Source organism: Oncorhynchus mykiss, chromosome 6 (genome assembly GCF_057628025.1).
Source record: "Oncorhynchus mykiss isolate SJ-2025 chromosome 6, ASM5762802v1, whole genome shotgun sequence".
NCBI lineage: Eukaryota > Metazoa > Chordata > Actinopteri > Salmoniformes > Salmonidae > Oncorhynchus > Oncorhynchus mykiss.
The window spans coordinates 83,893,553-83,908,283 of NC_143027.1; the positions used below are offsets into that span (position 1 = coordinate 83,893,553).

General features: G+C 46.2%; 1 protein-coding gene across 8 annotated transcripts in view; it reads right to left on the bottom strand.

The window, feature by feature from the left end:
- Positions 1-14,731, bottom strand: part of LOC110526723 (aryl-hydrocarbon receptor nuclear translocator 2) — a 123,191-nt gene that overhangs the window by 45,794 nt on the left and 62,666 nt on the right. For all 8 annotated transcript variants that reach the window (XM_090239159.1, XM_090239156.1, XM_090239154.1 and 5 more), the window contains one exon: positions 13,110-13,261. In XM_090239159.1, coding sequence (XP_090095285.1) covers positions 13,110-13,261 — 152 coding nt within the window. The remainder of the gene's footprint in view (positions 1-13,109; positions 13,262-14,731) is intronic.

The following is a 14,731-nucleotide window of genomic DNA, read 5'->3' on the forward strand; positions in this document are numbered from 1 at the left end:
ACAGATTCTAACTGTGTCTTCTATACACTGTGAAACAACAGATTCTAACTGTGTCTTCTATACACTGTGAAACAACAGATTCTAACTGTGTCTTCTATACACTGTGAAACAACAGATTCTAACTGTCTTCTATACACTGTGAAACAACAGATTCTAACTGTCTTCTATACACTGTGAAACAACATATTCTAACTGTGTCTTCTATACACTGTGAAACAACAGATTCTAACTGTGTCTTCTATACACTGTGAAACAACAGATTCTAACTGTCTTCTATACACTGTGAAACAACAGATTCTAACTGTGTCTTCTATACACTGGGAAACAACAGATTCTAACTGTCTTCTATACACTGTGAAACAACATATTCTAACTGTGTCTTCTATACACTGGGAAACAACAGATTCTAACTGTGTCTTCTATACACTGTGAAACAACAGATTCTAACTGTCTTCTATACACTGTGAAACAACAGATTCTAACTGTGTCTTCTATACAATGTGAAACAACAGATTCTAACTGTGTCTTCTATTCACTGGGAAACAACAGATTCTAACTGTGTCTTCTATACACTGGGAAACAACAGATTCTAACTGTGTCTTCTATACACTGTGAAACAACAGATTCTAACTGTCTTCTATACACTGGGAAACAACAGATTCTAACTGTGTCTTCTATACACTGTGAAACAACAGATTCTAACTGTGTCTTCTATACACTGTGAAACAACAGATTCTAACTGTGTCTTCTATACACTGTGAAACAACAGATTCTAACTGTCTTCTATACACTGGGAAACAACAGATTCTAACTGTGTCTTCTATACACTGTGAAACAACAGATTCTAACTGTGTCTTCTATACACTGGGAAACAACAGATTCTAACTGTGTCTTCTATACACTGGGAAACAACATATTCTAACTGTGTCTTCTATACACGGTGAAACAACAGATTCTAACTGTGTCTTCTATACACTGTGAAACAACAGATTCTAACTGTGTCTTCTATACACTGTGAAACAACAGATTCTAACTGTCTTCTATACACTGTGAAACAACAGATTCTAACTGTGTCTTCTATACACAGGGAAAAAACAGATTCTAACTGTGTCTTCTATACACTGGGAAACAACAGATTCTAACTGTGTCTTCTATACACTGTGAAACAACAGATTCTAACTGTCTTCTATACACTGTGAAACAACAGATTCTAACTGTGTCTTCTATACACTGGGAAACAACAGATTCTAACTGTCTTCTATACACTGTGAAACAACAGATTCTAACTGTGTCTTCTATACACTGTGAAACAACAGATTCTAACTGTGTCTTCTATACACTGTGAAACAACAGATTCTAACTGTGTCTTCTATACACTGGGAAACAACAGATTCTAATTCAGTACTCTGAAAAACAAGCCTTTTGGGATGTAATGAATAACATGATCTGTGTCCCAAATGGCACCCTTTTCCCTTCATAGCTTCCTATGGGCCCTGGTCAATAGTAGTGCATTCTTAGGGTACCAGCTGGGATACATCCATTGCTGCAGAGTCAGTGTATTCTGAATGCCTAAAGGAGAAGAGCAACACCTGCATGCAAACAAATATTCCCAATAGTCAATGTGGCGGCAATAAGATGTTTCAAGAGCCGTTTTTAAACTCCAAACCATTTCCAGACAGAATGTCTCCTGTCAGCTCTTATGCATCATTAGTAAGCTGGCAACATAATGTCTGTATTTCTCTCTCTCTCACTCACTCACCACACACACATACAAACACACACAAACAGGCAGATAAACTTTACACACACACACACTTGTGCCTCGAATCCATTTGTCGCTGGCAAATTGCACCACAGCATCTAATTCAGGCCCTTAATTTCAGAAGCCTTGGAGTGATTTCCTGCTAAGTTCTTTTCTGGAGCATCCAACCCTGACATTTCCTATTTACCCAGAGAGAAACAAACTGTTTTTCTTCTCCTGCCATGAGAAGTATACAGCTCTCTCTCTCTGAGGAGACGTGATGAGGAGGAGGCCACTTTAGACTACAGAGGACCATTTGGGTTTGAGTCCACATACAGAGAGACCTTAGGACATTGACAGCTCATCTCTGTTGGTCTCTTTTTGCTTTCTCTCTCTAAGTACATCACAACAGTCCTCCTTTCTTGTCTCAAATAAATGACTGAATATCTAAGAGAAAGAATGAGAATAAGAAACTACTTCCTCCTTTCCTGCCTCAAATCAATTCCTGAATGTCAAAGAGAGAGAGGTGGAAACACTTGTGTTAACAACATGAAAGCGTCCCCTAGCAGTGTACATAGACTGGTGCTGTTCTGAACTTAGTGGCCCTGGCCGTCACAGCCTATAAGAGCCTAGCGTCTGACAACAGACCTAATGTGAGTAACTAGAATATATGACGGCCTGTGTGTTTGTGTCCAGATCAAAAACACCTGTCACTAGGAATAAAGAGCTTCCACTGAAGAAAACAAACTACTTCAAAACCCCATTATGTCAAGCGTTGCTTAGTGTCCTCTCAAAGAGACACTTGCAGTGAATATTCTCTCTCTCTCCCAGAAGAGGAGAATAGGAGGTAGAGATGTAGGGAGGGAGGAGGGGTGAGCACACAGAGGGTCACCTGGACTAAGATGGATAACACTTGGCCAGGAAAACTCCAGTGAATATTCTCTCTCTCTCCCAGAAGAGGAGAATAGGAGGTAGAGATGTAGGGAGGGAGGAGGGGTGAGCACACAGAGGGTCACCTGGACTAAGATGGATAACACTTGGCCAGGAAAACTCCAGTGAATATTCTCTCTCTCTCCCAGAAGAGGAGAATAGGAGGTAGAGATGTAGGGAGGGAGGAGGGGTGAGCACACAGAGGGTCACCTGGACTAAGATGGATAACACTTGGCCAGGAAAACTCCAGTGAATATTCTCTCTCTCTCCCAGAAGAGGAGAATAGGAGGTAGAGATGTAGGGAGGGAGGAGGGGTGAGCACACAGAGGGTCACCTGGACTAAGATGGATAACACTTGGCCAGGAAAACTCCAGAGGATATTTGAACTTCGAAAGAATGTGCAAAAATACGTCCAGCCAAGCTGGCTCCAAATTTCCATCACAGTTACACCCTCTCCTGTTGAACCACCTCTACAGCACAGTTACACCCTCTCCTGTTGAACCACCTCTACAGCACAGTTACACACTCTCCTGTTGAACCACCTCTACAGCACAGTTACACACTCTCCTGTTGAACCACCTCTACAGCACAGTTACACCCTCTCCTGTTGAACCACCTCTACAGCACAGTTACACCCTCTCCTGTTGAACCACCTCTACAGCACAGTCACACACTCTCCTGTTGAACCACCTCTACAACACAGTTACACACTCTCCTGTTGAACCACCTCTACAGCACAGTTACACCCTCTCCTGTTGAACCACCTCTACAGCACAGTTACACACTCTCCTGTTGAACCACCTCTACAGCACAGTTACACACTCTCCTGTTGAACCACCTCTACAGCACAGTTACACACTCTCCTGTTGAACCACCTCTACAGCACAGTTACACCCTCTCCTGTTGAACCACCTCTACAGCACAGTTACACACTCTCCTGTTGAACCACCTCTACAGCACAGTTACACACTCTCCTGTTGAACCACCTCTACAGCACAGTTACACACTCTCCTGTTGAACCACCTCTACAGCACAGTTACACTCTCCTGTTGAACCACCTCTACAGCACAGTTACACACTCTCCTGTTGAACCACCTCTACAGCACAGTTACACTCTCCTGTTGAACCACCTCTACAGCACAGTTACACACTCTCCTGTTGAACCACCTCTACAGCACAGTTACACACTCTCCTGTTGAACCACCTCTACAGCACAGTTACACCCTCTCCTGTTGAACCACCTCTACAGCACAGTTACACCCTCTCCTGTTGAACCACCTCTACAGCACAGTTACACACTCTCCTGTTGAACCACCTCTACAGCACAGTTACACACTCTCCTGTTGAACCACCTCTACAGCACAGTTACACCCTCTCCTGTTGAACCACCTCTACAGCACAGTTACACTCTCCTGTTGAACCACCTCTACAGCACAGTTACACCCTCTCCTGTTGAACCACCTCTACAGCACAGTTACACCCTCTCCTGTTGAACCACCTCTACAACACAGTTACACACTCTCCTGTTGAACCACCTCTACAGCACAGTTACACACTCTCCTGTTGAACCACCTCTACAGCACAGTTACACACTCTCCTGTTGAACCACCTCTACAGCACAGTTACACCCTCTCCTGTTGAACCACCTCTACAGCACAGTTACACCCTCTCCTGTTGAACCACCTCTACAGCACAGTTACACACTCTCCTGTTGAACCACCTCTACAGCACAGTTACACCCTCTCCTGTTGAACCACCTCTACAGCACAGTTACACCCTCTCCTGTTGAACCACCTCTACAGCACAGTTACACCCTCTCCTGTTGAACCACCTCTACAGCACAGTTACACCCTCTCCTGTTGAACCACCTCTACAGCACAGTTACACACTCTCCTGTTGAACCACCTCTACAGCACAGTTACACACTCTCCTGTTGAACCACCTCTACAGCACAGTTACACCCTCTCCTGTTGAACCACCTCTACAGCACAGTTACACCCTCTCCTGTTGAACCACCTCTACAGCACAGTTACACCCTCTCCTGTTGAACCACCTCTACAGCACAGTTACACACTCTCCTGTTGAACCACCTCTACAGCACAGTTACACACTCTCCTGTTGAACCACCTCTACAACACAGTTACACTCTCCTGTTGAACCACCTCTACAGTACTCTGCATCACACGGTCAGGAAGAAACATTATGAAAATGGAACCGGTTATTTATTTATTTCACATCAGGACCAGAGGTTCAGAGTGTGTGTGTCTGATGTGTGTGTTTGTAAGTGTGTGTGTGCACTTGTACATGCGCACTTGTATGTGCGTGTGTAAGTGTGTGTGTGTGTGTGATGCAGATGAGTGGCTAAGGTTTATCATTTGTTGTGGTTCTGCTCTGATGCCCCTGGGTAAACTACAGCGGGGTTAAAACAGTGGAAAGGGAATGGCTTCATTGGTGACTTGGCTGCTATGGTGTGTGTGTGTGTGTGTGTTCTCTGCCCACACATTCAGAGCTGGCCTAATAGTGGAGTTCTGAGGGAAGCAGCCAGGTCACGCAGCAGTGGCTGATGGGATGTAGCAAGGGTGCAATCGGGCAGCCTGAGGCTTGTAGCCATGGTAACAATACCAATGCACACACGGACACACAAAAGCCCTCCACGGATGACTTCCTAAAGAGAAACAGTCCCAGAAACAGGAACAGAAGTGGAGGCTAGCCTCTAACATCTCAGTTTATGGTTCCTACCTAGAGCCAGCCAACATGACTAATTATTACAGATGGCTCTGTTTGGCTTGATCAACAACTGAGGCACACTGAGACGGGGCAGTGTGTGAGGTGTGGGTCTGTCATGGCTCCAAAGTCATCTCCCTCTGCACTCCTGCAGGCTAAAGGACAGTCAGGAAGCCCGTTGGAACATAGACCACACTACCATGCAGCTGCTACAACACTGTTGGAGCTGTTAGAATACACACTCTCCATTACAATGCTGCCATTCCCTTTAATCCAGATACACTGTATGACCACCAGTATGTGAACACCTGCTCCTCGAACATCTCATTCCCTTTAATCCAGATACACTGTATGACCACCAGTATGTGGACACCTGCTCGTTGAACATCTCATTCCCTTTAATCCAGATACACTGTATGACCACCAGTATGTGAACACCTGCTCGTTGAACATCTCATTCCCTTTAATCCAGATACACTGCATGACCACCAGTATGTGGACACCTGCTCCTCGAACATCTCATTCCCTTTAATCCAGATACACTGTATGACCACCAGTATGTGGACACCTGCTCGTTGAACATCTCATTCCCTTTAATCCAGATACACTGTATGACCACCAGTATGTGAACACCTGCTCGTTGAACATCTCATTCCCTTTAATCCAGATACACTGCATGACCACCAGTATGTGGACACCTGCTCCTCGAACATCTCATTCCCTTTAATCCAGATACACTGTATGACCACCAGTATGTGGACACCTGCTCCTCGAACATCTCATTCCCTTTAATCCAGATACACTGTATGACCACCAGTATGTGGACACCTGCTCCTCCAACATCTCATTCCCTTTAATCCAGATACACTGTATGACCACCAGTATGTGGACACCTGCTCCTCCAACATCTCATTCCCTTTAATCCAGATACACTGTATGACCACCAGTATGTGGACACCTGCTCGTTGAACATCTCATTCCCTTTAATCCAGATACACTGTATGACCACCAGTATGTGGACACCTGCTCCTCGAACATCTCATTCCCTTTAATCCAGATACACTGTATGACCACCAGTATGTGGACACCTGCTCGTTGAACATCTCATTCCCTTTAATCCAGATACACTGCATGACCACCAGTATCTGGACACCTGCTCGTTGAACATCTCATTCCCTTTAATCCAGATACACTGCATGACCACCAGTATGTGGACACCTGCTCCTCGAACATCTCATTCCCTTTAATCCAGATACACTGTATGACCACCAGTATGTGAACACCTGCTCGTTGAACATCTCATTCCCTTTAATCCAGATACACTGCATGACCACCAGTATGTGGACACCTGCTCCTCGAACATCTCATTCCCTTTAATCCAGATACACTGTATGACCACCAGTATGTGGACACCTGCTCGTTGAACATCTCATTCCCTTTAATCCAGATACACTGTATGACCACCAGTATGTGGACACCTGCTCGTTGAACATCTCATTCCCTTTAATCCAGATACACTGTATGACCACCAGTATGTGGACACCTGCTCCTCGAACATCTCATTCCCTTTAATCCAGATACACTGCATGACCACCAGTATGTGGACACCTGCTCGTTGAACATCTCATTCCCTTTAATCCAGATACACTCCATGACCACCAGTATGTGAACACCTGCTCCTCGAACATCTCATTCCCTTTAATCCAGATACACTCCATGACCACCAGTATGTGGACACCTGCTCCTCCAACATCTCATTCCCTTTAATCCAGATACACTGCATGACCACCAGTATGTGAACACCTGCTCCTCGAACATTTCATTCCCTTTAATCCAGATACACTGTATGACCACCAGTATGTGGACACCTGCTCGTTGAACATCTCATTCCCTTTAATCCAGATACACTGTATGACCACCAGTATGTAGACACCTGCTTGTTGAACATCTCATTCCCTTTAATCCAGATACACTGTATGACCACCAGTATGTGAACACCTGCTCCTCGAACATCTCATTCCCTTTAATCCAGATACACTCCATGACCACCAGTATGTGGACACCTGCTCCTCGAACATCTCATTCCCTTTAATCCAGATACACTGTATGACCACCAGTATGTGGACACCTGCTCCTCGAACATCTCATTCCCTTTAATCCAGATACACTCCATGACCACCAGTATGTGGACACCTGCTCCTCGAACATCTCATTCCCTTTAATCCAGATACACTCCATGACCACCAGTATGTGGACACCTGCTCCTCGAACATCTCATTCCCTTTAATCCAGATACACTCCATGACCACCAGTATGTGGACACCTGCTCGTTGAACATCTCATTCCCTTTAATCCAGATACACTGTATGACCACCAGTATGTGAACACCTGCTCGTTGAACATCTCATTCCCTTTAATCCAGATACACTGTATGACCACCAGTATGTGAACACCTGCTCGTTGAACATCTCATTCCCTTTAATCCAGATACACTGTATGACCACCAGTATGTGGACACCTGCTCCTCGAACATCTCATTCCCTTTAATCCAGATACACTGTATGACCACCAGTATGTGGACACCTGTTCGTTGAACATCTCATTCCCTTTAATCCAGATACACTGTATGACCACCAGTATGTGGACACCTGCTCGTTGAACATCTCATTCCCTTTAATCCAGATACACTGTATGACCACCAGTATGTGGACACCTGCTCGTTGAGCATCTCATTCCCTTTAATACACTGCATGACCACCAGTATGTGGACACCTGCTCGTTGAACATCTCATTCCCTTTAATCCAGATACACTGTATGACCACCAGTATGTGGACACCTGCTCGTTGAACATCTCATTCCCTTTAATCCAGATACACTGTATGACCACCAGTATGTGGACACCTGCTCCTCGAACATCTCATTCCCTTTAATCCAGATACACTGTATGACCACCAGTATGTGGACACCTGCTCGTTGAGCATCTCATTCCCTTTAATCCAGATACACTGTATGACCACCAGTATGTGGACACCTGCTCGTTGAACATCTCATTCCCTTTAATCCAGATACACTGTATGACCACCAGTATGTGGACACCTGCTCCTCGAACATCTCATTCCCTTTAATCCAGATACACTGTATGACCACCAGTATGTGGACACCTGCTCGTTGAACATCTCATTCCCTTTAATCCAGATACACTGTATGACCACCAGTATGTGGACACCTGCTCCTCGAACATCTCATTCCCTTTAATCCAGATACACTCCATGACCACCAGTATGTGGACACCTGCTCCTCGAACATCTCATTCCCTTTAATCCAGATACACTGCATGACCACCAGTATGTGGACACCTGCTCATTGAACATCTCATTCCAGAATCATGGGCTTTAGTATGGAGTTGGTCCCCCCTTTGCTGCTATAACAGCCTCCACTCTTCTGGGAAGGCTTTCCACTAGATGTTGGAACATTGCTGCTATAACAGCCTCCACTCTTCTGGGAAGGCTTTCCACTAGATGTTGGAACATTGCTGCTATAACAGCCTCCACTCTTCTGGGAAGGCTTTCCACTAGATGTTGGAACATTGCTGCGGGGACTTTCTTCCATTCAGCCACAAGAGCGTTAGTGAGGTCGGGCACAGATGTTGGGAGATTAGGCCTGGCTCTCAGTCAGCATTCCAATTCATCCTAATGGTTTTCAATGGGGTTGAGGTTAGGGGTCTGTGCAGGCCAGTCAAGTTCTTCCACACCGATCTCGACAAACCATTTCTATATGGACCTCGCTTTATGCATGGGGGTATTGTCATGCTGAAACAGCAAAGGGCCTTCCCCAAACTGTTGCCACAAATTTGGAAGCACAAAATTGTCTAGAATGTCATTGTATGCTGTAGTGTTAATATTTTCCTTCACTGCAACTAAGGGGCCCGAACCATGAAAAACAGGCACTATGCATTCTCCTGGCATCTGCCAAACCCAGAATTGTCCGTGGGACTGCCAGATGGTGAAGGGTGATTCATCACTCCTGAAAACGTGTTTCCACTGCTCCAGAGTCCAATGGCGGTGAGCTTTACTCCTCTCCAGCTGACGCTTGGCATTGCGCATGGTGATCTTAGGCTTGTGTGGGGCTGCTCGCCATAGAAACCCATCTCATGAAGCTCCTCATGAACAGTTGTTGTGCTGACGTTTCTTCCAGAGGCAGTTTGGAACTCGGTAGTGAGTGTTGCCACCGAGGACAGACCATTTAGCACGGCAGAAATTGTACAAACTGACTGCTTGGAAAGGTGGCATCCTATGACGGTGCCACATTGAAAGTCACTGAGCTTTTCAGTACAGGCCATTATACAAGCCAATGTTTGTCTGTGGAGATTGCATGGCTGTGTGTTCGATTATACACCTGTCAGCAACGGGTGTGGCTGAAATAGCCTAATCTACTAATTTGAAGGGGTATGCATATACTGTTGTATGCATATTGTAGGTGCAGATTCACCATGCATGGTATGGTATTGTCCAAGGCCCACAGTGTGTACTGCAGCCAGCTCTGATAAATAACAGGGCTTTCTCCACTGGCTTCCCCCACAACTACATCTTATCTGATTTATTTGGTCCAGTAGTAGTCGCTACCACAGTAGTGACATACGGCCTGCACTCTGTGTGTGTGTGTGTGGTTATATATGGGCTGTATACATAGATATATGCCCAGCTAGTTCTCCAGAAATGATTGATTGTGTAACCTATCGTTGGTGAAGAGATATCCTATATGAGAGGGGGTATAACCCAGGAGAGTAACGACATTGTCCAGATCCCTATATTCTTTCCCTAATATATGAAGTGTGCACACATTCACTCCCCCCTCAAGAATGTTAAAGCATTGGGCTACATCCCAAATGGCATCCTACTCCCTACATAGTGCAGTGGTTTTGACCAGGGCCCATAGGAAAGAAATATGGCAGTCGCTCGACATCAATCAAACACTCTTAAATCTTGGAGGGGAAGTGAACGAGGGCACACCAGAGATGACAGAGAAGAAACAGAGTGGTGTCTCTCACGGACAATACATTTACTACAGAGTAACACTCAGTTACACCAACAACCAGACGGTCTGTCTCATAACCCTGTGTGTGTGTGTGTGTGTGTATATGTGTGTCGCTGGGTGAGACTGGCTCAGGTACCCCAGCGGTCAGATGCTGAGCTTCACAACTGTTGTAGAGGGTTGATGAATGAGATGAGATATTTTATGCAGCCTATAAATCTACCAACCCAGTCTGTAGTCAGCCAGGTTTCCACTGCCCCGGCTCTCACCTCAGCTAGAGAGAACACTCCCACACAACGAGCACACACAGACACACACACACACACACACACACACACACACACACACACACACACACACAGGAATGTTTACTCCGCGAATCTGATCTCCAGAAACATTATGTTACTACCTTCCTTAAGTCATTATAATGTCTGAGGAAATTGAGAAAATTATGTTTCAGAGCATGTTTCCACACAGACACACGCACACACACAAACGGGTGGAGGAGAGAGCAGAACAATCACAATCTAGCAATCTAAAACAAACGGAATAACGGAACTCTTCCAGTGTTTCCCCAGTTCTCTGGAGTGTGAGTGGGATGTTAGTGTTGGAAGCATCAGGATCAAGTTTAAAGTCAATGTTGATGGTCCTGGGGTATGAGGGTTGCACCCATTCTCCAACCACTAAAAGGCCTTTCCTTTTCCTCTCTGGCCTCTATCTAGGCACGGTGACAAAATCAACAGTGACGCTACCGCCCCCTACTGACCAGGACCCGGTAGTGCAGGTGAAAAACTGTGCAGGTAAGCAGTCACGCGCACTGAACACGTGTACGTAAACACAAACACGCTCAGACGTGCACATGCATCCACCAACTCACATGTGCACAAACACACATACACTCTTCAATACAGTATCTGCTAGAGGGGATAACTGAGCCTGCTACAGCTAGAGGGGATAACTGGGCCTGCTACAGTCAGAGAGGATAACTGGGCCTGCTACAGCCAGAGGGGATAACTGGGCCTGCTACAGCCAGAGAGGATAACTGGGCCTGCTACAGCCAGAGGGGATAACTGGGCCTGCTACAGCTAGAGGGGATAACTGGGCCTGCTACAGCTAGAGGGGATAACTGGGCCTGCTACAGCCAGAGGGGATAACTGGGCCTGCACCAGCTAGAGGGGATAACTAGACCTGCTACAGCCAGAGGGGATAACTGGGCCTGCTACAGCCAGAAGGGATAACTGGGCCTGCACCAGCTAGAGGGGATAACTGGGCCTGCACCAGCTAGAGGGGATAACTGGGCCTGCTACAGCCAGAGGGGATATTATAACTGGTCACTCTAGTCCTCCTAGGCTGATGGCTAAAGGCTGATGGCTGATGGCTAAAGGCTGATGGCTAAAGGCTGGTGGCTAAAGGCTGTGGCTAAAGGCTGTGGCTAAAGGCTGATTGCTAAAGGCTGTGGCTAAAGGCTGTGGCTAAAGACATTGATTGGTATGCTTTTAAGACTGGAGGCCTGGTCACAGCACAAATTCAATGGGGACATTATGTATTGAGCATCTCAGAGTAGGAGTGCTGACTTAGGATCAGTTTAGCCTTTTAGATCACAACGAATAAAAACACATGAATAGAGGAATCTGATCCTAGATCAGTACTCCCAGTTCTGGCTATATCTTCCATTGTAGCCCAGAGTCCAACCAACAGGTTTGTGGAACCTGAGGGACCAAAACAAACACAATCTGGAACCTGTCTTCCTACAAAACACACTGTTTAGAGAATGGAAAATGGGCCAAGTTCCACACACACACATACTTTCCTTAAATGTTTAATTGAACACCTTATTAACATGGCGTGAATCAATAAAACACTGTTAATATTATCCTCCATACTGAACCTTTAACAGCTGGTAGTAAAACACACTGCTACCATTCCAACAGTGTGTACTGTCAATATTATGACTGACTGACTGGCTGGCTGACTGGCTGACTGGGGCAGCAGACCTGTATGCTGGCACACTGGTGTTAATAGTCAGTCAGTGTGTCCCGGTGGAACGAGCACTGTGTGTGCATGTGTGTGTGTGACTGTGTGTTCACAACCAGAGCAATGAGTGAAGTGTCAGTGGTGTGTGTAGGGTCATTCCAGTCCAGACACATGCAGAGAGAACAACACTCAAAGATGTTAAAAACTAGCCAGGAGTTTCACAGTATTTCTATTGAGGATGTCCTTTGGACATGATAGAAACACATTCTAAAGAAGACATCTTTCCAACTCATCATCAAGCTTTGATCATTTGAAATCTGCTGTGTAGCGCTAGGGCAAAAAAACTCAAAAGTGCACCCAGGACCGAGATTGGGAAACCCTGGTCTAGAACATTCCGCTGGTCCATTTCTGTCCCAGGATGTGAAACATGTGTCAACAATTTACACACACGTGTATGTTTATTACTCAGTGTGAGTGTGCGCGTCGGTCCGTGTGTGTGCGTCGGTCCGTGTGTGTGCGTCGGTCCGTGTGTGTGCGTCGGTCCGTGTGTGTGCGTCGGTCCGTGTGTGTGCGTCGGTCCGTGTGTGTGCGTCGGTCCGTGTGTGCGCGTCGGTCCGTGTGTGCGCGTCGGTCTGTGTGTGTGCGTCGGTCTGTGTGTGTGCGTCGGTCCGTGTGTGCGCCTCATTCCGTGTGTGTGCGTCCACCTACTTGACGTTGGTGTTGGTACAGATGATGTACTCGATCTCATCGGAGTAGGGGTTCTGGAAGGTGAAGGAGCTGGTGCGGATTAACATCCACTCTCTGTTCTTCATACGAAACCTGTACATTACAGACAGCACCTGGCCTTTCAACTTTACCACCTGGAGAGGGACGGAAGGAGAGAGGGAAGGAGAGAGGGAAGGAGAGAGGGAGGACAAAGGTTACATAAGACACATCACAGACCATCTGACCACCTAGAATGGAGGGAAGGGGAACCTTGCGTGTGTGTTTGTGGAGGGGTCAACACATACTGCAGAGACGGAGAGAAACAGAGAAATGTTCTTACAAAGAAGAAAAAGGAGTCATTTGAGGCAGGAAGGAGTTGGGAGAACTCAACAGAAAAGGCTGATTCATTTCTTATTGGTCAGCTTTAATCCATCAGCGTCAAACTGACGTCTTCCTGGAGAGTTTCTCCATCTTGGGTGTGGAGCGTGGAAATCAGGTGGACTTCAGAAGATTTTAGGTTTTCGGTTCCACCCAGTCTAATCTCCCCACCCATACCTCTCCTACCATACCAGTCTAATCTCCCCACCCATACCTCTCCTACCATACCAGTCTAATCTCCCCACCCATACCTCTCCTACCATACCAGTCTAATCTCCCCACCCATACCTCTCCTACCATACCAGTCTAATCTCCCCACCCATAACTCTCCTACCATACCAGTCTAATCTCCCCACCCATACCTCTCCTACCATACCAGTCTAATCTCCCCACCCATACCTCTCCTATCATACCAGTCTAATCTCCCCACCCATACCTCTCCTATCATACCAGTCTAATCTCCCCACCCATACCTCTCCTACCATACCAGTCTAATCTCCCCACCCATACCTCTCCTACCATACCAGTCTAATCTCCCCACCCATACCTCTCCTACCATACCAGTCTAATCTCCCCATCCATACCTCTCCTACCATACCAGTCTAATCTCCCCACCCATACCTCTCCTACCATACCAGTATAATCTCCCCATCCATACCTCTCCTACCATACCAGTCTAATCTCTCCACCCATACCTCTCCTACCATACCAGTATAATCTTCCCACCCATACCTCTCCTACCATACCAGTCTAATCTCCCCATCCATACCTCTCCTACCATACCAGTCTAATCTCCCCACCCATACCTCTCCTACCATACCAGTATAATCTTCCCACCCATACCTCCCCTACCATACCAGTCTAATCTCCCCACCCATACCTCTCCTACCATACCAGTATAATCTTCCCACCCATACCTCTCCTACCATACCAGTCTAATCTCCCCACCCATACCTCTCCTACCATACCATTATGAACAAACACACACCCCTACCTGTCTCTCTCTGATATTCCCTCCATAAGCATACCAGTGAACCTCACCTGTCAATCTGTCTAATGGATGTGCTGCTTTGCATCTAAATGCAAAATGGCTTTCAGTTAGGGGGATCTGAAATGGCCATTCATAATGAAAGCTCTGTGGACAATCTCAGAGACATGGAAGAGTGGTTTTCCTTTCACACAGAGGGCACCACCAGCTAAACAACAGTGGGAGAAGAAATGTAATCTAATTTTCAGAAAAAGGCACA